The 25,254-nt window shown below is 42.6% G+C and overlaps 1 protein-coding gene across 2 annotated transcripts in view; it reads left to right on the top strand.

Annotated features, from left to right (window-relative positions):
- The window catches only part of LOC110531063 (protein Niban 1), a 77,619-nt gene that overhangs the window by 34,655 nt on the left and 17,710 nt on the right, over window positions 1-25,254 (top strand). The window contains exons 2-6 of one of the 2 annotated variants that reach the window (XM_036986768.2): window positions 5,170-5,300; window positions 11,817-11,945; window positions 12,173-12,287; window positions 12,681-12,848; window positions 17,603-17,718. In XM_036986768.2, the coding sequence (XP_036842663.2) occupies window positions 5,170-5,300; window positions 11,817-11,945; window positions 12,173-12,287; window positions 12,681-12,848; window positions 17,603-17,718 (659 nt within the window). Of the gene's footprint in view, window positions 1-5,169; window positions 5,301-6,764; window positions 6,901-11,816; window positions 11,946-12,172; window positions 12,288-12,680; window positions 12,849-17,602; window positions 17,719-25,254 lie in introns of those variants that run through there. The other variant, XM_090183003.1, reaches the window with a different exon arrangement.

The raw sequence follows: 25,254 nt of genomic DNA, 5'->3' as shown, positions 1-25,254 counted from the left end.
ACAGAATACAGGAGGGTAGTATATAGTAGGACAGAATACAGGAGTGTAGTATATAGTAGGACAGAATACAGGAAGACAGAATACAGGAGGGGAGTATATAGTAGGACAGAATACAGGAGGGTAGTATCTAGTAGGACAGAATACAGGAGGGTAGTATATAGTAGGACAGAATACAGGAGGGTGGTATATAGTAGGACAGAATACAGGAAGATAGAATACAGGAAGAACGAATACAGGAAGATAGAATACAGGAAGATAGAATACAGGAAGACAGAATACAGGAGGGTAGAATACAGGAGGGTAGAAAACAGGTGGACAGAATACAAGAGGGTAGTATATAGTAGGACAGAATACAGGAGGGTAGTATATAGTAGGACAGAATACAGAAAGATAGAATACAGGAGGGTAGAAAACAGGTGGGTAGAATACAAGAGGGTAGTATATAGTAGGACAGAATACAGGAGGGTAGTATATAGTAGGACAGAATACAGGAGGGTAGTATCTAGTAGGACAGAATACAGGAGGGTAGTATATAGTAGGACAGAATACAGGAGGGTAGTATATAGTAGGACAGAATACAGGAGGGTCGTATATAGTAGGACAGAATACAGGAGGGTAGTATAAAGTGGGTAGAATACAGGATGGTAGTATATAGTAGGACAGAATACAGGAGGGTAGAATACAGGAGGGTAGAATACAGGAGTGATGAATAGTGCCAACTATAAAGTTTGGTGGGTGAGGAATAATGGTCTGGGGCTGTTTTTCATGGTTCGCGCTCCTTAGTTCTAGTAAAGGGAAATCTTAACGCTGCAGCATACAATGACATTCTAGAAGATTCTGTACTTCCAACTTTGTGGCAACTGTTCAGGGAAGCCCTTTCCTGTTTCAGCATGACAATACCCCCGTTCACAAAACGAGGTCCATACAGAAATGGTTTGTTGAGATCAGTGTGGAAGATCTTGACTGGCCTGCAGAAAGGCCTGACCTCAACCCCATCGAACACCTTTGGGATTAATTGGAACACCGACTGCGAGACAGACCCAATCGCCCAAAATCAGTGCCCGACCTCATTTAAAAAAAAAAAATGTACCCCTTTTTCTCCCCAATTTCGTGGTATCCAATTGTTGTAGTAGCTACTATCTTGTCTCATCGCTACAACTCCCATACGGGCTCGGGAGAGATACACAACCCAACCAGCCGCACTGCTTCTTAACACAGCGCGCATCCAACCCGGAAGCCAGCCGCACCAATGTGTCGGAGGCTACACCGTGCACCTGGCAACCTTGGCTAGCGCGCACTGCGCCCGGCCCGCCACAGGAGTCGCTGGTGCGTGATGAGACAAGGACATCCCTACCAACCAAACCCTCCCTAACCCGGACGACGCTAGGCCAATTGTGCGTCGCCCCACGGACCTCCCGGTCGCGGCCGGTTACGACAGAGCCTGGGCACGAACCCAGGGACTCTGATGGCACAGCTGGCGCTGCAGTACAGCGCCCTTAACCACTGCACCACCCGGGAGGCCCTGCCCGACCTCATTAATGCTTGTGGCTGAATGGAAGCAAATCCCTGCAGCAATGTTCCAACATCTAGTGGAAAGCCTTCCCAGAAGAGTGGAGGCTGTTATAGCAGCAATGTTCCAACATCTAGTAGAAAGCCTTCCTAGAAGAGTGGAGGCTGTTATAGCAGCAAGGGGGGAACCAAGTCCATATTAATGAGATGTTCGAGGAGCAGGTGTCCACATATTTTATGTCATGGAGTGTACTGTATGTAAAAACTACATAGACAGATAATGTTATGACTAGTGTGTGGATAGAGAGAACCTACTCTATAGTACCCAAAAGAGATAATATGATAATGTTATGACTAGCGTGTGGATAGAGATAACCTACTCTATAGTACCCAAAAGAGATAATATGATAATGTTATGACTAGTGTGTGGATAGAGAGAACCTACTCTACAGTACCCAAAAGAGATAATATGATAATGTTATGACTAGCGTGTGGATAGAGATAACCTACTCTACAGTACCCAAAAGAGATAATATGATAATGTTATGACTAGCGTGTGGATAGAGAGAACCTACTCTCTAGTACCCAAAAGAGATAATATGATAATGTTATGACTAGCGTGTGGATAGAGATAACCTACTCTATAGTACCCAAAAGAGATAATATGATAATGTTATGACTAGTGTGTGGATAGAGAGAACCTACTCTATAGTACCCAAAAGAGATAATATGATAATGTTATGACTAGCGTGTGGATAGAGAGAACCTACTCTACAGTACCCAAAAGAGATAATATGATAATGTTATGACTAGCGTGTGGATAGAGAGAACCTACTCTCTAGTACCCAAAAGAGATAATATGATAATGTTATGACTAGCGTGTGGATAGAGAGAACCTACTCTATAGTACCCAAAAGAGATAATATGATAATGTTATGACTAGTGTGTGGATAGAGAGAACCTACTCTATAGTACCCAAAAGAGATAATATGATAATGTTATGACTAGCGTGTGGATAGAGATAACCTACTCTATAGTACCCAAAAGAGATAATATGATAATGTTATGACTAGTGTGTGGATAGAGAGAACCTACTCTATAGTACCCAAAAGAGATAATATGATAATGTTATGACTAGCGTGTGGATAGAGAGAACCTACTCTACAGTACCCAAAAGAGATAATATGATAATGTTATGACTAGCGTGTGGATAGAGAGAACCTACTCTCTAGTACCCAAAAGAGATAATATGATAATGTTATGACTAGCGTGTGGATAGAGAGAACCTACTCTATAGTACCCAAAAGAGATAATGTGATAATGTTATGACTAGCATGTGGATAGAGATAACCAACTCTATAGTACCCAAAAGAGATAATATGATAATGTTATGACTAGTGTGTGGATAGAGAGAACCTACTCTACAGTACCCAAAAGAGATAATATGATAATGTTATGACTAGCATGTGGATAGAGATAACCAACTCTATAGTACCCAAAAGAGATAATATGATAATGTTATGACTAGCGTGTGGATAGAGAGAACCTACTCTATAGTACCCTGACTGATGTGTGTCAATAACTATTCAGATAGAAGGATCAACAGATGTATTTCCACACACAGACAGGAGAATAATACAATTAACAGAGCTATTTCTCAACAACATAATGGGCAATATACTGTATTTCTATCATTTATGCAATATATAACACAATATATAACACAATATATAACACAATATATAACACAATATATCACACAATATATAACACAATATATAACACAATATATAACACAATATATCACACAATATATAACACAATATATAACACAATATATAACACAATATATCACACAATATATAACACAATATATAACACAATATATCACACAATATATAACACAATTTATAACACAATATATAACACAATATATCACACAATATATAACACAATATATAACACAATATATAACACAATATATAACACAATATATCACACAATATATAACACAATATATAACACAATATATAACACAATATATAACACAATATATAACACAATATATCACACAATATATCACACAATATATAACACAATATATAACACAATATATAACACAATATATAACACAATATATAACACAATATATCACACAATATATAACACAATATATCACACAATATATAACACAATATATAACACAATATATAACACAATATATCACACAATATATCACACAATATATAACACAATATATAACACAATATATAACACAATATATAACACAATATATAACACAATATATCACACAATATATAACACAATATATAACACAATATATAACACAATATATAACACAATATATAACACAATATATCACACCGCTGGGGTGTATTCATTACGTCTTGAAACAGAAACCTTTTAAGAACCAAACGGAAGCTAGATCACATTATAATACATCACATGAAGCCTCTCTCTCTCTCTCTCTCTCTTCATTGGCATGGAAAACATATGTTAACATTGCCCAAGCAAGTGAACTAGATAATAACAAAAGTGAACTGTAAACATTACACTATATTCCAAAATTAGAGATTATGTTGTATTGTGGTTGGGATGTTGAAGTGAGATTATGTTGTATTGTGGTTGGGATGTTGAAATAAGATGTGAATTGACATACGGTTAACTGACAAGATAATGGCAACACTGAGGTAAATGAGGGATACAAAGAATATTGAAATCAGGTGCTTCCACACAGGTGAGGTTCCTGAGTTAATTTAGCAATTAACATCCCATAAACCCTGGCCGTCTCAGTCACCAATATCTCAACCCAGTTAAAAACTAACGGGAGATTCTGGAGCGACGCCTGAGACGGCGGTTTCCACCAAAAAAACACCAACTGATGGAATTTCTCATGGAAGAATGGTGTCGCATTCCTCCAATCGAGTTTCAGACACTTGTAGATTCTATAGAATGGTGTCGCATTCCTCCAATCGAGTTCCAGACACTTGTAGAATCTATAGAATGGTGTCGCATTCCTCCAATCGAGTTCCAGACACCTGTAGAATCTATAGAATGTTGTCGCATCCCTCCAATTGAGTTCCAGACACTTGTAGATTCTATAGAATGGTGTCGCATTCCTCCAATCGAGTCCCAGACACTTGTAGAATCTATAGAATGGTGTCGCATTCCTGCAATCGAGTTCCAGACACTTGTAGAATCTATACCTGGTCTATACCAACGCCCCCCATTGAACCTGTTCTGATTGGTGGTGGCCCAACGCCCCCGATTGAACCTGTTCTGATTGGTGGTGGCCCAACTCCCCCCATTGAACCTGTTCTGATTGGTGGAGGCCCAACGCCCTCCATTGAACCTGTTCTGATTGGTGGTGGCCCAACGCCCCCCATTGATGTTGGTGTTTCCTTCATTTTGTCCGTTACCTGTCGCTCTGTGATGTGGTTTACTTGGAGGATGTGAGAAAGATGGTTCACCGCTGAATGGCATTGTCTTGTTGTGAGCTACTGACCTTTAATGTCTTCAATGACACAGATCTGGTTCTGACCAGTGTGTGTGTGTGTGTGTGTGTGTGTGTGTGTGTGTGTGTGTGTGTGTGTGTGTGTGTGTGTGTGTGTGTGTGTGTGTGTGTGTGTGTGTGTGCAGGTCGTGCGGAGTCCGAGCTGAAGAACTTCAGTCCCCACTACAGGCAGCAGTACTTTGTGGCCTTCTTCTCTCAGCTGCAGGAGGAGGTGGAGCAACACAAAGAGACACACACTCAGCTCCTTAAACAGAGGGTAGGACATATTTGCGTTGTTTGTTTTTATATTTTGTTTGGTCAGGGTGTGATATGAGGATGTATTCACTTTGGTCTCCTCACTACGACGTTCGTGACAGAACGATAATAGAACTGTTTGACCATCATGACCACCGTTATGTTTGGAGGAAAAAGGGGAGGTTTGCAAGCCGAAGAGCACCATCCCAACCGTGAAGCACGGGGGTGGCAGCATCATGTTGTGGTGGTGCTTTGCTGCAGGAGGGACTGGTGCACTTCACAAAATAGATGGCATCATGAGGAGGAAAATTGTATGGATATATTGAAGCAACATCTCAAGACATCAGTCAGGAAGTTAAAGCTTGGTCGCAAATGGGTCTTCCAAATGGATATTGACCCCAAGCATACTTCCAATGTTATGGCAATATGGCTTACGGACAACAAAGTCAAGGTATTGGAGTGGCCATCACAAAGCCCTGGCCTCAATCCCATAGAAAATGTGTGGGCAGAACTAAAAAAGCATGTGTGAGCAAGGAGGCCTACAAACCTGACTCAGTTACACCAGCTCTGTCAGGAGGAATGGAACAAAATTCACCCAACTTATTGTGGGAAGCTTGTGGAATGCTACCCAACACGTTTGACCCAAGTTAAACAATTTAAAGGCAATGCTACCAAATACTAATTGAGTGTATGTAAACTTCTGACCCACTGGGAATGTGATGAAATAAATAAAAGCTGATAATAATTCCTCTACTATTATTCTGACATTTTACATTCTTAAAATAAAGTGGTGATCCTAACTGACCTAAGACAGGGAACTTTTACTTAGATGAAATGTATTTGGCTAATGTGTATGTAAACATCCGACTTCAACTGTATAAAGCCCTTCTTACATTAACCTTTTAAGGTATAGGGGGCAGCATTTTCACTTTTGGATAAATAGCGTGCCCGATTTCAACTTCCTGCTACTCATGCCAGGAATATAATATATGCATATTATTAGTAGATGTGGATAGAAAACACTCTGAAGTTTCTAAAACTGTTTGAATCATGTCTGTGAGTATAACAGAACTTATGTAGCAGGCAAAAACCCGAGGACTAACTGTTCAGATTTTTTTTTCTTTTTGCCTCTGACTGCTCCCTCAGTTGTCTTTGCCAAGGGATATTTGATTGGAACCATTTTTCAGTTCCTACCACTTCCACTGGATGTCACTAATCTTTGGAATTTGGTTGAGGTTATTCATTTGTGCAACGAAGAAGAAGCACATCCTGGAACAACGTTACACTATTGAGAGTTGCGCAAGATGTGAAAAGGAGCATGGTTTCTTTACTTGCTGTATTGAATACAGATAGCCCCGTCTACAATTTGATCGACTATTAACGTTTAATTAAAAATACCCAAATTTGTATTACAAAAGTTTGAAATATTTTGGCAAAGTTTATAGGCAACTTTTGAAATGTTTTGTAGTGACGTTGTGTTTTTGTAAGCTGTTTTTTTCTGGATCAAACGGGCTTTATAAATTGACATTTTGGGTATACATGGACGGAATTAATCGAACAAAAGGACCAATTGTGATGTTTATGGGACATATTGGAGTGCCAACAAAAGAAGCTTGTCAAAGGTAATGCATGTTTTATATTTTATTTCAGCTTTGTGTAGCGCCTGCAGGTTTGAAATATGCTACCCTCTTTATTGACATTGTGCTATCATCAGATAATAGCTTCTTAATGCTTTCGCCAAAAAGCTTTTAAAAATCTGACATGTTGGCTGGATTCACAACATGTGTAGCTTTAATTGAGTTCATATATGTGTGATTTAATGAATGTTTGATTTTATATAATTATTTGAATTTGCCGCGCTGCATTTTCCCTGTTTTTTTCCCAAGTGGGACGCAAGCGTCCACTATACCATAGAAATAAAGTGCTGTACAGAAACCCAGCCTAAGACCCCAAACTGCAAGCAATGTAGGTGTAGAAGCACGGTGGCTAGGAAAAACTCCCTAGAAAGAAAATAAACTAGGAAGAAACCTAGAAAGGAACCAGGCTCTGAGGGGTGGCCAGTCCTCTTCTGGCTGTGCCAGGTGGAGATTATAACAGAACACAGCCAAGATGTTCAAATGATCATAGATGACCAGCATGGTCAAATAATAATAATCACAGTGGTTGTCGAGGGTGCAGCAAGTCAGCACCCCCGGAGTAAATTTCAGTTGGCTTTTTATAGCCGATCATTCAGAGTATCTCTACTGCTCCTGCTGTCTCTAGAGAGTTGAAAACAGCAGGTCTGGGACAGGTAGCACGTCCGGTGAACAGGTCAGGGTTCCATAGCCGCAGGCAGAACGGTTGAAACTGGAGCAGCAGCACGGCCAGGTGGACTGGGGACAGCAAGGAGTCATCTGGCCAGGTAGTCCTGAGGCATGGTCCTAGGGCTCAGGTCCTCCGAGAGAGAGAAAGAAAGAAAGAAAGAAAGAAAGAAAGAAAGAAAGAAAGAAAGAAAGAAAGAAAGAAGAGAGAATTAGAGAGAGCATACTTCAATTCACACAGAACACTGGATAAGACAGGATAAATACTCCAGATATAACAGACTGACCCTAGCCCCCCGACACATAAACTATTGCAGCATAAATACTGGAGGCTGAGACAGGAGGGGTCAGGTGACACTGTGGCCCCATCTGATGATACCCGGACAGGACAGGGTCAAACAGGAGAGGGTCAAACAGGCAGGATATAAACGCACCCACTTCGCACCCACTTTGCCAAAGCACAGCTCCCACACCACTAGAGGGATATCTTCAACCACAAACTTACCATCCTGAGACAAGGGGGAGTATAGCCCATAAAGATCTCCCCCACGGCACAAAACCAACCCACTCAAGTGACGCACCCCTCCTAGGTACGGCATGGAAGAGCACCAGTAAGCCAGTGACTCAGCCCCTGTAATAAGGTTGAGGCAGAGAATCCCAGTGGAGAGAGGGGAACTGGCCAGGCAGAGACAGCAAGGGCTGTTCGTTGCTCCAGTGCCTTTCCGTTCACCTTCACACTCCTGGGCCAGACTACACTCAATCATAGGACCTTCTGAAGAGATGAGTCTTCAATATAGACTTAAACATCGAGACCAAGTATGCGTCTCTCACATGGATAGGCAGACCATTCCATAAAAATGGAGCTCTATAGGAGAAAGCCCTGCGTCTTGTGACCGTAGCGTACGTGTAGGTATGTACGGCAGGTATGTACGGCAGGACCAAATCGGAAAGATAGGTAGGAGCAAGCCCATGTAATGCTTTGTAGGTTAGCAGTAAATCAGCCCTAGCCTTAACAGGAAGCCAGTGTAGAGAGGCTAGCACTGGAGTAATATGATCAAATGTTTTGGTTCTAGTCAAGGTTCTAGCAGCCGTGTTTAGCACTAACTGAAGTTTATTTAGTGCTTTATCCGGGTAGCCGGAAAGTAGAGCATTGTAGTAGTCTAACCTAGAAGTGACGACAAGCATAGCTTTTTTTTTGTACTCTGACGTCCTTGGGTAGGCGGAGGGAGTCTGGAAGGGCATCTAGGAATCTTTGGGTTGTCCGAGAATTTATAGCATGGCTTTTGATGATCCTTGGTTGGGGTCTGAGCAGATTATTTGTTGCGAATGCAAACATAATAAAATGGTGTTTCGATAGTCCATAATTATGACAAAAAAACATTAAGATCCACAACATTTATTCCACGGGACAAAACTAGGTCCAGAGTATGACTGTGGCAGTAAGTAGGTCCAGAGACATGTTGGACAAAACCCACTGAGTCGATGATGGCTGCGAAAGCCTTTTGGAGTGGGTCTGTGGACTTTTCCATGTGAATATTAAAGTCACCAAAAATTTGAATATTATCTGCCATGACTACAAGGTCCGACAGGAAGTCAGGGAACTCAGTGAGGAACTCTGTATACGGCCCAGGAGGCCTGTAAACAGTAGATATAAAATGTGATTGAGTAGGCTGCATAGATTTCATGACTAGAAGCTGGCTAACAGCCTGCTGCCTGGCCTGCACCCTATTTCATTGTGGAGCTAGGGGAGTTAGAGCCCTGTCTATGTTGGTAGATAAGATGAGAGCACCCCTCCAGCTAGGATGGTGTCCGTCACTCCTCAACAGGCCAGGCTTGGTCCTGTTTGTGGGTGAGTCCCAGAAAGAGAACCAATTATCTACAATTCTATATTTTGGGAGGGGCAGAAAACAGTTTTCAACCAGCAATTGAGTTGTGAGACTCTGCTGTAGAGCTCATCACTCCCCCTAACTGGGAGGGGGCAAGAGACAATTACTCGATGCCGACACATCTTTCTAGCTGATTTACACGCTGCAGCTATGTTGCGCTTGGTAACCTCTGACTGTTTCATCCTAACATCGTTGGTGCCGATGTGGATAACAAAATCCCTATACTCTCTACACTCGCCAGTTTTAGCTTTAGCCAGCACCATCTTCAGATTAGCATTAACGTCGGTAGCCTTGCCACCTGGTAAACAATGAATGATCGCTGGATGATTCATTTTAAGTCTAATACTGCGGGTAATGGAGTCGCCAATGACTAGGGGTTTAAACCCTTTCTTCTTTAAGGTTGCTGCCCCTACATCGCCACGCCTATCTCTGACCTTTTTGACCTGTCTCTCCTTTCTGGGGAGGTTCCTATTGCTTGGAAGGCAGCCACAGTTCATCCTTTATTTAAAGGGGGAGATCAAGCTGATCCTAACTGTTATAGGTCTATTTCTATTTTGCCCTGTTTATAAAAAGTGTTGGAAAAAACTTCTGGTTTCCGCTCAGGTTATGGATGTGTCACTGCAACCTTAACGGTCCTCAATGATGTCACCATTGCCCTTGATTATAAGCAATGTTGTGCTGCTATTTTATTGACTTGGCCACAGCTTTTGATAGGGTAGACCATTCCATTCTTGTGGGCCGGCTAAGGAGTATTGGTGTCTCTGAGGGCTCTTTGGCCTGGTTTGCTAACTACCTCTCTCAAAGAGTGCAGTGTATAAAGTCAGAAAATCTGCTCTCTCAGCCACTGCCTGTCACTAAGGGTGTACCCCAAGGCTCGATCCTAGGCCCCACGCTCTTCTCAATTTACATCAACAACATAGCTCAGGCAGTAGGAAGCTCTCTCATCCATTTATATGCAGATGATACAGTCTTATACTCAGCTGGCCGCTCCCTGGATTTTGTGTTAAATGCTCTACAACAGAGCTTTCTTTGTGTCCAACAAGCTTTCTCTGCCCTTAAATAAAGGTTAAATAAAAAATAAACCATTCTGGAGGAGAAAACTGCACACTCGTGCTGGTAGCTAGCTAGCTACTGAAGTTAGCAAGGCAAATTTGAAATAAATTGCACTAACTGGACACAAAAATGTAATTCTAAAACCAAGAAAACAATTTATAATATACCTCCTCCGTCTCCTGTAATTAAAAAATAATAATTTAAATTCTATAATATTCCAAAAATCTCAACTATCACTCTTCACTCATAACCTCTATCCAACAATGTCACCAAGCCTCTCAACACATAGAACCCCCATGATGCTCTGTGGCACAATCACAATACAACTCACTCGGTTCGTTATCTGATCCTAATTCTAAGATTGTATGGACAACATGTCAGTTCATACTGCAAAAGCTGTGATTGGTTGGAGGAAGACGAAGTCAATGTAGCCAGAGGAAAATGAAAGCGAGCTGTCCTCCGGCTATACCATGGTGCTAGCCCAGACAGTGCCCAGACAGTGCCCAGACAATGCTAAGACAGTGCCCAGACAGTGCCCAGACAGTGCTCAGACAGTGCTCAGACAGTGCTCAGACAGTGCCCAGACAGTGCTCAGACAGTGCCCAGACAGTGCTCAGACAGTGCCCAGACAGTGCTCAGACAGTGCTCAGACAGTGCCCAGACAGTGCTCAGACAGTGCTCAGACAGTGCCCAGACAGTGCCCAGACAGTGCCCAGACAGTGCTCAGACAGTGCCCAGACAGTGCTCAGACAGTGCTCAGACAGTGCTCAGACAGTGCTCAGACAGTGCCCAGACAGTGCTCAGACAGTGCTCAGACAGTGCCCAGACAGTGCTCAGACAGTGCTCAGACAGTGCCCAGACAGTGCTCAGACAGTGCTCAGACAGTGCCCAGACAGTGCCCAGACAGTGCCCAGACAGTGCTCAGACAGTGCCCAGACAGTGCTCAGACAGTGCTCAGACAGTGCCCAGACAGTGCTCAGACAGTGCTCAGACAGTGCTCAGACAGTGCTCAGACAGTGCCCAGACAGTGCTCAGACAGTGCCCAGACACTGCACAGACCTTCATTGCAAAACAGTTTATTTATCAATTATTTGGTGACATATGAATATATTTTGTATTGTTTTATCACACACACACACACACACACACACACACACACACACACACACACACACACACACACACACACACACACACACACACACACACACACACACACACACACACACACACACACACACACACACACTACTCACTCCTCACTCCTCACTCGCCACTCCTTCTGCATCTGTCCTGTAGGAGCCCCTTAGGCCAGAGGAAGTTTTGTATCAGGACAGTGTTCTGCACTATGACGACACCGGAAAGTGGAAGGAGAGGTTTGTTGTGATGAGAGCCAATCACAGCCTGGAGTGTCATGACAACCAGGAGGTAAACCAACACCATACCAACATACAACCGACCTTACATGACTTACCATGACCCTATGTAACGGAGAATAAACCCCAGGCTGGGTGATGGATTACCTCACCTGAGACCTACATAGTTGTGTTAGCTTTCTAAGGTAATGCCTTGGCTTTAGCTCAGCGGGCTAACACATAGTCAGTCACATTACTCTGATGTTTGGTAAATTGGTTGTTGTATTTGCCCCTCCACAGAGCTTCAGTAAAGGTGTTCCGGCCAGACAGAGACTCCTGCCAACAGGGGGCGTAGTTCTGACATCAGAGGAGAAGTACACAGCGCTGGTGGACAAGGCCTTCCCTGACCCTAAATGTGAGTGTCTGGTCAACCCCTAAAGAGATACATCACAGTCTTGAAACACAGAGGCAACTGTTGAACTGGCAACACGGAGACTGGGAGACAGGGGAAAATTCAGCCTTTCAATCAATCAGTTAATTGTATGTTTATGCATGTCTGTGTGTTGTACTATAGGTTTGAAGGAGGAGACATCTCCCCCCATGGTAGTGGTACCTTCTGGTCAGTTCCCTGTCTACCTCAGACTGCCCTGACCCCTGACCCCTAATCCTGTGTCTGTGTGTTGTACTATAGGTTTGAAGGAGGAGACATCTCCCCCCATGGTAGTGGTACCTTCTGGTCAGTTCCCTGTCTACCTCAGACTGCCCTGACCCCTGACCCCTAATCCTGTGTCTGTGTGTTGTACTATAGGTTTGAAGGAGGAGACATCTCCCCCCATGGTAGTGGTACCTTCCGGTCAGTTCCCTGTCTACCTCAGACTGCCCTACAGACGTGACGTGTACTTTAGCTTCCCCCAGGAGGACCGACGAGCGACCTTCCTCTCCATCCTCACGGGCTGCATCAGGCACCAGAACCACGGTACGCTACACCTGGGGTTCTGACTCTGACCCTTAACCCTAACACTAACCCTAACCCTACACCTGGGCTTCTGACTCTGACCCTAACCCTACACCTGGGCTTCTGACTCTGACCCTAACCCTACACCTGGGCTTATGACTCTGACCCTAACCCTACACCTGGGCTTCTGACTCTGACCCTAACCCTACACCTGGGCTTATGACTCTGACCCCTAACCCTAACACTAACCCTAACCCTACACCTTGGCTTCTGACTCTGACCCTAACCCTACACCTGGGGTTCTGACTCTGACCCCTGACCCTAACCCTAACCCTACACCTGGGGTTCTGACCCCTAACCCTAACTCTACACCTGGGGTTCTGACTCTGACCCCTAACCCTAACTCTACACCTGGGGTTCTGACCCCTGACCCTAACCCTAAACCTACACCTGGGGTTCTGACTCTGACCCCTGACCCTAACCCTACACCTGGGGTTCTGACTCTGACCACTGAACCTAACCCTAACCCTACACATGGGGATCTGACCCCTATCCCTAACTCTACACCTGGGGTTCTGATCCCTAACCCTAACTCTACACCTGGGGTTCTGACCCTAACCCTAACTCTACACCTGGGGTTCTGACCCCTGACCCTAACTCTACACCTGGGGTTCTGACCCTAACCCTAACTCTACACCTGGGGTTCTGACTCTGACCCCTAACCCTAACTCTACACCTGGGGTTCTGACCCCTGACCCTAACCCTAACTCTACACCTGGGGTTCTGACTCTGACCCCTAACCCTAACTCTACACCTGGGGTTCTGATCCCTAACCCTAACCTTAACTCTACACCTGGGGTTCTGACCCCTGACCCTAACCCTAAACCTACACCTGGGGTTCTGACTCTGACCCCTAACCCTAACTCTACACCTGGGGTTCTGACCACTGACCCTAACTCTACACCTGGGGTTCTGACCCCTGACCCTAACCCTAACTCTACACCTGGGGTTCTGACTCTGACCCCTGACCCTAACCCTAACTCTACACCTGGGGTTCTGACTCTGACCCCTAACCCTAACTCTACACTTGGGGTTCTGACCCCTGACCCTAACCCTAACTCTACACCTGGGGTTCTTACTCTGACCCCTAACCCTAACTCTACACCTGGGGTTCTGACTCTGACCCCTAACCCTAACTCTACACCTGGGGTTCTGACCCCTGACCCCTAACCCTAACTCTACACCTGGGGTTCTGACCCCTGACCCCAACCCTAACATACTCCTGGGGTTCTGACCCCTGACCCTAACCCTAACTCTACACCTGGGGTTCTGACCCCTGACCCTAACTCTACACCTGGGGTTCTGACCCCTGACCCTAACTCTACACCTGGGGTTCTGACCCCTGACCCTAACTCTACACCTGGGGTTCTGACCCCTGACCCTAACTCTACACCTGGGGTTCTGACCCCTGACCCCAACCCTAACTCTACTCCTGGGGTTCTGACCCCTGACCCTAACCCTAACTCTACACCTGGGGTTCTGACCCCTGACCCTAACTCTACATCTGGGGTTCTGACCCCTGACCCTAACTCTACACCTGGGGTTCTGACCCCTGACCCTAACTCTACACCTGGGGTTCTGACCCCTGACCCTAACTCTACACCTGGGGTTCTGACCCCTGACCCTAACTCTACACCTGGGGTTCTGACCCCTGACCCTAACTCTACACCTGGGGTTCTGACCCCTGACCCTAACCCTTGAGACAATGTGTAATGTTGGCAAAAACAAAATATCCTTTGCCCACTGCTTTTTTCAGAAAGTAATTTAATTGTGTCGGTAGTCAACATTTAATTATCAGTTAAGAGATAAAGCAGTCCGAGTGCCTTTTTAATTTCATATTTTAACAAGAATGTTCATACTAAACCTCCATATTAAACCTCTATACTAAACCTCTATACTAAACCTCCATATTAAACCTCCATATTAAACCTCCATATTAAACCTCCATATTAAACCTCTATACTAAACCTCCATATTAAACCTCCATATTAAACCTCTATACTAAACCTCCATATTAAACCTCCATATTAAACCTCCATATTAAACCTCTATACTAAACCTCTATACTAAACCTCCATATTAAACCTCCATATTAAACCTCTATACTAAACCTCCATATTAAACCTCCATATTAAACCTCTATACTAAACCTCTATATTAAACCTCTATATTAAACCTCCATATTAAACCTCCATATTAAACCTCTATACTAAACCTCCATATTAAACCTCCATATTAAACCTCTATACTAAACCTCTATACTAAACCTCCATATTAAACCTCCATATTAAACCTCCATATTAAACTTCTATATTAAACCTCTATATTAAACCTTGATATTAAACCTCTATATTAAACCTCTATACTAAACCTCTATATTAAACCTCTATACTAAACCTCTATATTAAACCTCTATACTAAACCTCTATACTAAACCTCCATATTAAACCTCCATATTAAACCTCTATACTAAACCTCCATATTAAACCTCCATATTAAACCTCTATACTAAACCTCTATATTAAACCTTGATATTAAACCTCTATATTAAACCTCTATACTAAACCTCTATATTAAACATCCATACTAAACCTCCATATTAAACCTCTATATTGAACCTCCATATTAAACCTCTATACTAAACCTCCATACTAAACCTCTATACTAAACCTCTATATTGAACCTCTATATTAAACCTCTATATTAAACCTCCATACTAAACCTCCATATTAAACCTCTATACTAAACCTCCATATTAAACCTCTATACTAAACCTAGATATTAAACCTCCATATTAAACCTCTATACTAAACCTCCATATTAAACCTCCATATTAAACCTCCATATTAAACCTCTATACTAAACCTCCATATTAAACCTCTATACTAAACCTCTATACTAAACCTCTATATTAAACCTCTATACTAAACCTCCATATTAAACCTATATTTTAAATCTCTATACTAAACCTCTATACTAAACCTCCATATTAAACCTCTATACTAAACCTCCATATTAAACCTCTATACTAAACCTCTATACTAAACCTCTATACTAAACCTCTATATTAAACCTCTATACTAAACCTCCATATTAAACCTATATTTTAAATCTCTATACTAAACCTCTATACTAAACCTCCATATTAAACCTCTATACTAAACCTCTATACTAAACCTCTATATTAAACCTCTATACTAAACCTCCATATTAAACCTATATTTTAAATCTCTATACTAAACCTCTATACTAAACCTCCATATTAAACCTCTATACTAAACCTCCATATTAAACCTCTATACTAAACCTCTATACTAAACCTCTATACTAAACCTCTATACTAAACCTCTATACTAAACCTCTATACTAAACCTCTATACTAAACCTCTATATTAAACCTCTATACTAAACCTCCATATTAAACCTATATTTTAAATCTCTATACTAAACCTCTATACTAAACCTCTATACTAAACCTCTATACTAAACCTCTATATTAAACCTCTATACTAAACCTCCATATTAAACCTCTATACTAAACCTATATATTAAGCCTCTATACTAAACCTAGATATTAAACCTCCATATTAAAACTCTATACTAAACCTCCATACTAAACCTCCATATTAAACCTCCATATTAAACCTCTATACTAAACCTCTATACTAAACCTCCATATTAAATCTCAATACTAAACCTCCATATTAAACCTCAATACTAAACCTCTATATTAAACCTCTATACTAAACCTCTATACTAAACCTCTATACTAAACCTGTATACTAAACCTCCATATTAAACCTCTATACTAAACCTCTATACTAAACCTCTATACTAAACCTCTATACTAAACCTCTATACTAAACCTCTATACTAAACCTCTATACTATACCTCTATACTAAACCTCTATATTAAACCTCTATACTAAACCTCCATATTAAACCTCCATATTAAACCTCAATACTAAACCTCCATATTAAACCTCTATACTAAACCTCTATACTAAACCTCTATACTAAACCTCTATACTATACCTCTATACTAAACCTCTATACTAAACCTCTCTAAACCAGTTCATGATCAACCTGCTAGCCTGCAGTGTTGTACTATTGTTATTCTTCGGTTGTCTTGGTAACAACCTAATAATACTCCTCAGCACACATTAGCTTCCTGTGAGGGAGAAACCTAGAGCCAGCCTGTCAGTTAGTGGTTAGGCTAGCGTTTAGCAACTTCTGCAGAGCACCAACCAAAGCAGCAACCGTCAACAGCGCAGCATCTCTTTTAGCTCTGCCTCAATACCAACTAGTCAATAGCAACTTTATAAAATAGATGTCCAGAGGATGCAGTGACTATGTAGCGCAGAAATAGAACACAAACATCCCATTCCGAGCTCATGCTCTCTTTTCTTCTCTCTCTCTGACACTATTTTATTTTTCTCCAGTTTCACATTTACATTTCACAGTGACAAAAAGGGAAGTGCTTAAAATATCTTGCATTTGTCTCAGATGCATTACTCAATTCTTTCAGTATTTAAGACAGACCAGTTATCCCATAGAGAAATATTACACTGCTCACTTCCACATTCTCTCTCTCTCTCTCTCTCTCTCTCTCTCTCTCATTCTCTCTCTCTCTCTCTCTCTCTCTCTCTCTCTCTCTCTCTCTCTCTCTCTCCCTCCCTCCCTCCCTCCCTCCCTCCCTCCCTCCCTCACTCCAGATTCTCTGAGGAGGTCTTCCTGTGAGTGTCAGGCGTTCCTCAAGGCCATACATTTCTACCGTCAGGAGAAAGGACACTATGAGTCCTGGGACATGCTGGTGGGCTGTGAGGAGCAGGTGATGCCCAAACCGCACATACACACACTGTTCAACACTTAGCATCTAGCCCACAACTCACTCTGAAACACACTGAAACACACCAATGTTTCGAAACACACTGAAACACACTCTGAAACACACCCATGTTTCGAAACACACTCTGAAACACACCCATGTTGTGAAACACACTCTGAAACACACCCATGTTCGAAACACACTGAAACACACCCATGTTTCGAAACACTCTGAAACACACCCATGTTTCGAAACACACTGAAACACACCCATGTTCGAAACACACTGAAACAAACCCATGTTCGAAACACTCTGAAACACACCCATGTTTCGAAACACACTGAAACACACCCATGTTCGAAACACACTGAAACACACCCATGTTTCGAAACACTCTGAAACACACCCATGTTTCGAAACACACTGAAACACACCCATGTTCGAAACACACTGAAACAAACCCATGTTCGAAACACTCTGAAACACACCCATGTTCGAAACACACTGAAACACACCCATGTTCGAAACACACTGAAACAAACCCATGTTCGAAACACTCTGAAACACACCCATGTTCGAAACACTCTGAAACACACCCATGTTCGAAACACACTGAAACACACCCATGGTCGAAACACTCTGAAACACACCCATGTTTCGAAACACTCTGAAACACACCCATGTTTCGAAACACACTGAAACACACCCATGTTCGAAACACACTGAAACACACCCATGGTCGAAACACTCTGAAACACACCCATGGTCGAAACACACTGAAACACACCCATGTTTCGAAACACACTCTGAAACACACCCATGTTCGAAACACACTCTGAAACACACCGATGTTCGAAACACACTCTGAAACACACCCATGTTTCGAAACACACTCTGAAACACACCCATGTTTCGAAACACACTCTGAAACACACCCATGTTCGAAACACACTCCGAAACACACTCTGAAACACACTCTGAAACACACCGATGTTCGAAACACACTCTGAAACACACCGATGTTCGAAACACACTCTGAAACACACCCATGTTTCGAAACACACTCTGAAACACACCCATGTTCGAAACACACTCTGAAACACACCCATGTTCGAAACACACTCTGAAACACACCCATGTTCGAAACACACTCTGAAACACACTCTGAAACACACCCATGTTCGAAACACACTCTGAAACACACCCATGTTCGAAACACACTCTGAAACACACTCTGAAACACACCCATGTTCGAAACACACTCTGAAACACACTCCGAAACACACTCATGCACACTTAAACACAAACGCACACACCGACTTGTTTCCAGGGGAAAATCCGAGACAGAGGGAGACAGTTTGTGTGAGTGTGTGCTGCTTCTGTTAAGTGGGCTGTTGTCATCTCATCACACACACAGAGCCTGACTCACGAAGCTGCCGATGCCAACCAAGAGAGCCACGAGAGGAAACTCTGACTCGGACTCTAAAGCCCCATTTATACCTGGTTCTAACATGCGTCCTTTGTCCTGTTCTTGTCCACATTGTGATTGTGCCCACATTTTTAGACATGTGTAGACAATTAAAAGAAGCATTGTGATCTGATCTTCCTGAGCGCCTCCGGTGGTACTCAGGGATGCATTGTGTCTGGATATCTGACAAGGTTAGACGGATCTGGAGAGCGAAACCATTTCAATCATAAATCATTGACAGGTGATACCATTGACTTCCCTGCTGAAAAAAAACAGCATAAACTAGCATAGGATGGTGACCAGCCTTTGTTGTGTTTTTGCCAGTGGTGGAAAAAGTACTAAATTTGTATACTTGAGTAAAAGTAATGATACCTTAATAGAAAATGACTCAAGTAAAAGTAAAAGTCACCCAGTAAAATACTACTTGAGTAAAAGTCCCCCAGTAAAATACTACTTGAGTAAAAGTCACCCAGTAAAATACTACTTGAGTAAAAGTCAAAAAAAGTATTTGGTTTAAAAAAAACGGAAGTATCGAAAGTAAATGTAATTGTTAAAATATACTTAGTTATCAAAAGTAAAAGTACAACTATAAATCATTTCACATTCTTTATATTAAACAATCCAAATGCCACGATTTTTTGTTGTTGTAGTTTACCTCCTTTTTCTACCCAATTTTGATCTTGTCCCATCGCTGCAACTCCCCAAAGGGCTCGGTTGAGGCTAAGGTTGAGGCATGCGTCCTCCGAAACATGACCCGCCAAACCATGCTTCTTAACACCCGCCGCCCTATGGTACTCCCAATCACGGTCGGTTGGGAAACAGCCCGGGATCGAACCCGGGTTTGTTGTGACACCTCTAGCACTGTGATGCGGTGCCTTAAACCGCCGCGCCACTTTCGGGAGGCCCACAAATTAAGCATTTGTATTTAGTGAGTCCACAAGATCAGAGACAGTAGGACTGACCAGGGATGTTCTCTGTTTAGTGAGTCCACAAGATCAGAGGCAGTAGGGATGACCAGGGATGTTCTCTGTTTAGTGAGTCCTCCAGATCAGAGCCAGTAGGGATGACCAGGGATGTTCTCTGTTTAGTGGGTCCACCAGATCAGAGGCAGTAGGGATGACCAGGGATGTTCTCTGTTTAGTGAGTCCACCAGATCAGAGGCAGTAGGGATGACCAGGGATGTTCAATGTTTAGTGAGTCAGACAGATCAGAGGCAGAACGAATGACCAGGGATGTTCTCTGTTTAGTGAGTCCTCCAGATCAGAGGCAGTAGGGATGACCAGGGATGTTCTCTGTTTAGTGAGTCCACCAGATCAGAGGCAGTAGGGATGACCAGGGATGTTCTCTTCATAAGTGTGTGAATTGGACCATTTTCCTGTCCTGCTCAGCATTCAAAACGTAACGAGTACTTTTGGGTGCCAGGGAAAATGTATGGAGTAAAACATACATTAATTTCTTTAGGAATGTAAATGAAGAAAAAGTAAAATTTGTCAAAAATATAATTAGTAACTACATATACCCCAAAGTACTTTTACTTAAGTACGTTACGTTACGTTAAGTACGTTACGTTACGTTACGTTACGTTACACGTGTTTTTAGTGGTGACCAGCCTTCGTTAGGTTTTTAGTGGTGACCAGCCTTCGTTATGTTTTTAGTGGTGACCAGTCTTCGTTATGTTTTTAGTGGTGACCAGCCTTCGTTAGGTTTTTAGTGGTGACCAGTCTTCACTGTATTTTTAGTGGTGACCAGCCTTCGTTATGTTTTTAGTGGTGACCAGTCTTCGTTATGTTTTTAGTGGTGACCAGTCTTCGTTAGGTTTTTAGTGGTGACCAGTCTTCGTTATGTTTTTAGTGGTGACCAGCCTTCGTTATGTTTTTAGTGGTGACCAGCCTTCGTTATGTTTTTAGTGGTGACCAGCCTTCGTTATGTTTTTAGTGGTGACCAGTCTTCGTTATGTTTTTAGTGGTGACCAGCCTTCGTTATGTTTTTAGTGGTGACCAGCCTTCGTTATGTTTTTAGTGGTGACCAGCCTTCGTTAGGTTTTTAGTGGTGACCAGTCTTCGTTATGTTTTTAGTGGTGACCAGTCTTCACTGTATTTTTAGTGGTGACCAGCCTTCGTTATGTTTTTAGTGGTGACCAGCCTTCGTTATGTTTTTAGTGGTGACCAGCCTTCGTTATGTTTTTAGTGGTGACCAGCCTTTGTTAGGTTTTTAGTGGTGACCAGTCTTCGTTATGATTTTAGTGGTGACCAGCCTTCGTTATGTTTTTAGTGGTGACCAGCCTTCGTTATGTTTTTAGTGGTGACCAGCCTTCGTTATGTTTTTAGTGGTGACCAGCCTTCGTTATGTTTTTAGTGGTGACCAGTCTTCACTGTATTTTTAGTGGTGACCAGCCTTCGTTATGTTTTTAGTGGTGACCAGCCTTCGTTATGTTTTTAGTGGTGACCAGCCTTCGTTATGTTTTTAGTGGTGACCAGCCTTTGTTATGTTTTTAGTGGTGACCAGCCTTCGTTATGTTTTTAGTGGTGACCAGCCTTTGTTATGTTTTTAGTGGTGACCAGCCTTCGTTACGTTTTTAGTGGTGACCAGTCTTCACTGTATTTTTAGTGGTGACCAGTCTTCACTGTATTTTTAGTGGTGACCAGTCTTCACTGTATTTTTAGTGGTGACCAGCCTTCATTATGTTTTTAGTGGTGACCAGCCTTCGTTATGTTTTTAGTGGTGACCAGCCTTTGTTATGTTTTTAGTGGTGACCAGCCTTCGTTATGTTTTTAGTGGTGACCAGTCTTCACTGTATTTTTAGTGGTGACCAGTCTTCACTGTATTTAACGTGGTGACCAGCCTTCACTGTATTTTTGGTGGTGACCAGCCTTCACTGGGTTTTTGGTGGTGACCAGCCTTCACTGTATTTAACGTGGTGACCAGCCTTCACTGTATTTTTGGTGGTGACCAGACTTTGTTATGTTTTTGGTGGTGACCAGCCTTCATTATGTTTTTGGTGGTGTTCGTTGTGTTTTTGTTTTGGACACTGGTGACAAACATAAACTGGTCACCAGCGTACAAGCATATGCCGGTCAGGCGTAAAACCATCATCAAGTCACATTATTTATGCAGGCTTGCTAAGTGACGTTGTTTTCCTATTGGAATCCAGCCAGAGTGGATTCCCACAGTCTGCATTGAGAATGGCTGCCAGGGTTAAGGTTAGTCAATCACGCTCCCTAAACCATATAAACTGGAACAACTACTTCAATAACGGGTTCAATAAATCCAACTAACAGATTAGTTTAGAAATATGTATGTTACTTATCTTTGTATAGCATAAAATAAATTCATTTATCAATTAATCAATCAATATACAGTGGGGAGAACAAGTATTTGATACACTGTCGAATTTGCAGGTTTTCCTACTTACAAAGCATGTAGAGGTCTGTAATTTTTATCATAGGTACACCAACTGTGAGAGACGGAATCAAAAACAAAAATCTCGAAAATCACACTGTGATTTTTAAGTAATTAATTAGCATTTAAATAAAAAAATGTATGTGCAAAAACACAGATACTAAAACAAACAATTCAAACAAACTAACTGCAATAGAGCATGATGGGAAATATGATCATGATGGGTGTGGTTTTGCAAAAAGGTAATTACATACCTACAGTAGAAAGGAGGAGAATGTCTTATTTCGGTTACGCTTTATATGACGTTCAGCTTCATAAAGCCTTCATAAAGCCTTCATAAACACTAAAATGTGTTACAAAGTATCTAAATGCAGCAAAAAAAGAACCGTCCTCTCACTGTCAACTGCGTTTATTTTCAGCAAACTTAACATGTGTAAATATTTGTATGAACATAACAAGATTCAACAACTGAGACATATACTGAACAAGTTCCACAGACATGTGACTAACAGAAATGGAATAATGTGTCCCTGAACAAAGGGGGGTCAAAATCAAAAGTAACAGTCAGTATCTGGTGTGGCCACCAGCTGCATTAAGTACTGCAGTGCATCTCCTCCTAATGGACTGCACCAGATGTGTCAGTTCTTGCTGTGAGATGTTACCCCACTCTTCCACCAAGGCACCTGCAAGTTCCCGGACATTTCGGGGGGGAATGGCCCCAGTCCTCACCCTCCGATCCAACAGGTCCCAAACGTGCTCAATGGGATTGAGATTCGGGCTCTTCGCTGGCCATGGCAGAACACTGACATTCCTGTCTTGCAGGAAATCACGCACAGAAGGAGCAATATGGCTGGTGGCATTGTCATGCTGGAGGGTCATGTTGTCATGCTGGAGGGTCAGGATGAGCCTGCAGGAAGGGTATCACATGATGGAGGAGGATGTCTTCCCTGTAACGCACAGCGTTGAGATTGCCTGCAATGACAACAACCTCAGATGATGATGCTGTGACACACCGTCCCAGACCATGACGGACCCTCTACCTCCAAATCGATCCCGCTCCAGAGTACAGGCCTCGGTGTAACGCTCATTCCTTCGACGATAAATGCGAATCCGACCATCACCCCTGGTGAGACAAAACCGTGACTCGTTAGTGAAGAGCACTTTTTGCCAGTCCTGTCCGGTCCAGCGACGGTGGGTTTGTGCCCGACGTTGTTGCCGGTGATGTCTGGTGAGGATCTGCCTTACAACAGGCCAACAAGCCCTCAGTCCAGCCTCTCTCAGTGTATTGCGGACAGTCTGAACATTGATGGAGGGATTGTGCATTCCTGGTGTAACTCGGGCAGTTGTTGTTGCCATCCTGTACCTGTCCCGCAGGTGTGATGTTCAGATGTACCGATACTGTGCAGGTGTTGTTACATGTGGTCTACCACTGCGAGGATGATCAGCTGTCCGTCCTGTCTCCCTGTAGCGCTGTCTTAAGCGTCTCACAGTACGGACATTGCAATTTATTGCCCTGGCCACATCTGTAGTCCTCATGCCTCCTTGCAGCATGCCTAAGGCACATTCACGCAGATGAGCAGGGACCCTGGGCATCTTTCTTTTGGTGTTTTTCAGAGTCAGTAGAAAGGCCTCTTTAGTGTCCTACGTTTTCATAACTGTGACCTTAATTCCCTACCGTCTGTAAGCTGTTAGTGTCTTAACGACCGTTCCACAGGTGCATGTTAATTAATTGTTTATGGTCCATTGAACAAGCATGGAAAACAGTGTTTAAACCCTTTACAATGAAGATCTGTGAAGTTATTTGGATTTTTATGAATTATCTTTGAAAGACAGGGTCCTGAAAAGGGGACGTTTCTTTTTTTGCTGAGTTCATAACCGTATGTCATGCTTTATAAATGGTTCATAAATGTGGCATAACTGTGTGACATAACCACCTATGTCAAATGTGACATAACCCATCATGTTGAATATGATATAAACATGTGCTGAAGAATGAGCTGAACATAGAACATTACACAGGGCTGTGAATAGTGTAGCTGGTCCCTTACCTCTCTTATGTAGAACATTACACAGGGCTGTGAATAGTGTAGCTGGTCCCTTACCTCTCTTATATAGAACATTACACAGGGCTGTGAATAGTGTAGCTGGTCCATTACCTCTCTTATATAGAACATTACACAGGGCTGTGAATAGTGTAGCTGGTCCCTTACCTCTCTTATATAGAACATTACACAGGGCTTTGAATAGTGTAGCTGGTCCCTTACCTCTCTTATATAGAACATTACACAGGGCTGTGAATAGTGTAGCTGGTCCCTTACCTCTCTTATATAGAACATTACACAGGGCTGTGAATAGTGTAGCTGGTCCCTTACCTCTCTTATATAGAACATTACACAGGGCTGTGAATAGTGTAGCTGGTCCCTTACCTCTCTTATATAGAACATTACACAGGGCTGTGAATAGTGTAGCTGGTCCCTTACCTCTCTTATATAGAACATTACACAGGGCTGTGAATAGTGTAGCTGGTCCCTTACCTCTCTTATATAGAACATTACACAGGGCTGTGAATAGTGTAGCTGGTCCCTTACCTCTCTTATATAGAACATTACACAGGGCTGTGAATAGTGTAGCTGGTCCCTTACCTCTCTTATATAGAACATTACACAGGGCTG

This window comes from Oncorhynchus mykiss, chromosome 8 (assembly GCF_057628025.1).
Source record: "Oncorhynchus mykiss isolate SJ-2025 chromosome 8, ASM5762802v1, whole genome shotgun sequence".
In the NCBI taxonomy this organism is placed as follows: Eukaryota; Metazoa; Chordata; class Actinopteri; order Salmoniformes; family Salmonidae; genus Oncorhynchus; species Oncorhynchus mykiss.
The sequence above is the reverse complement of the archived record's forward strand: the minus strand, read 5'-3'. Positions and strand labels throughout refer to the sequence as shown.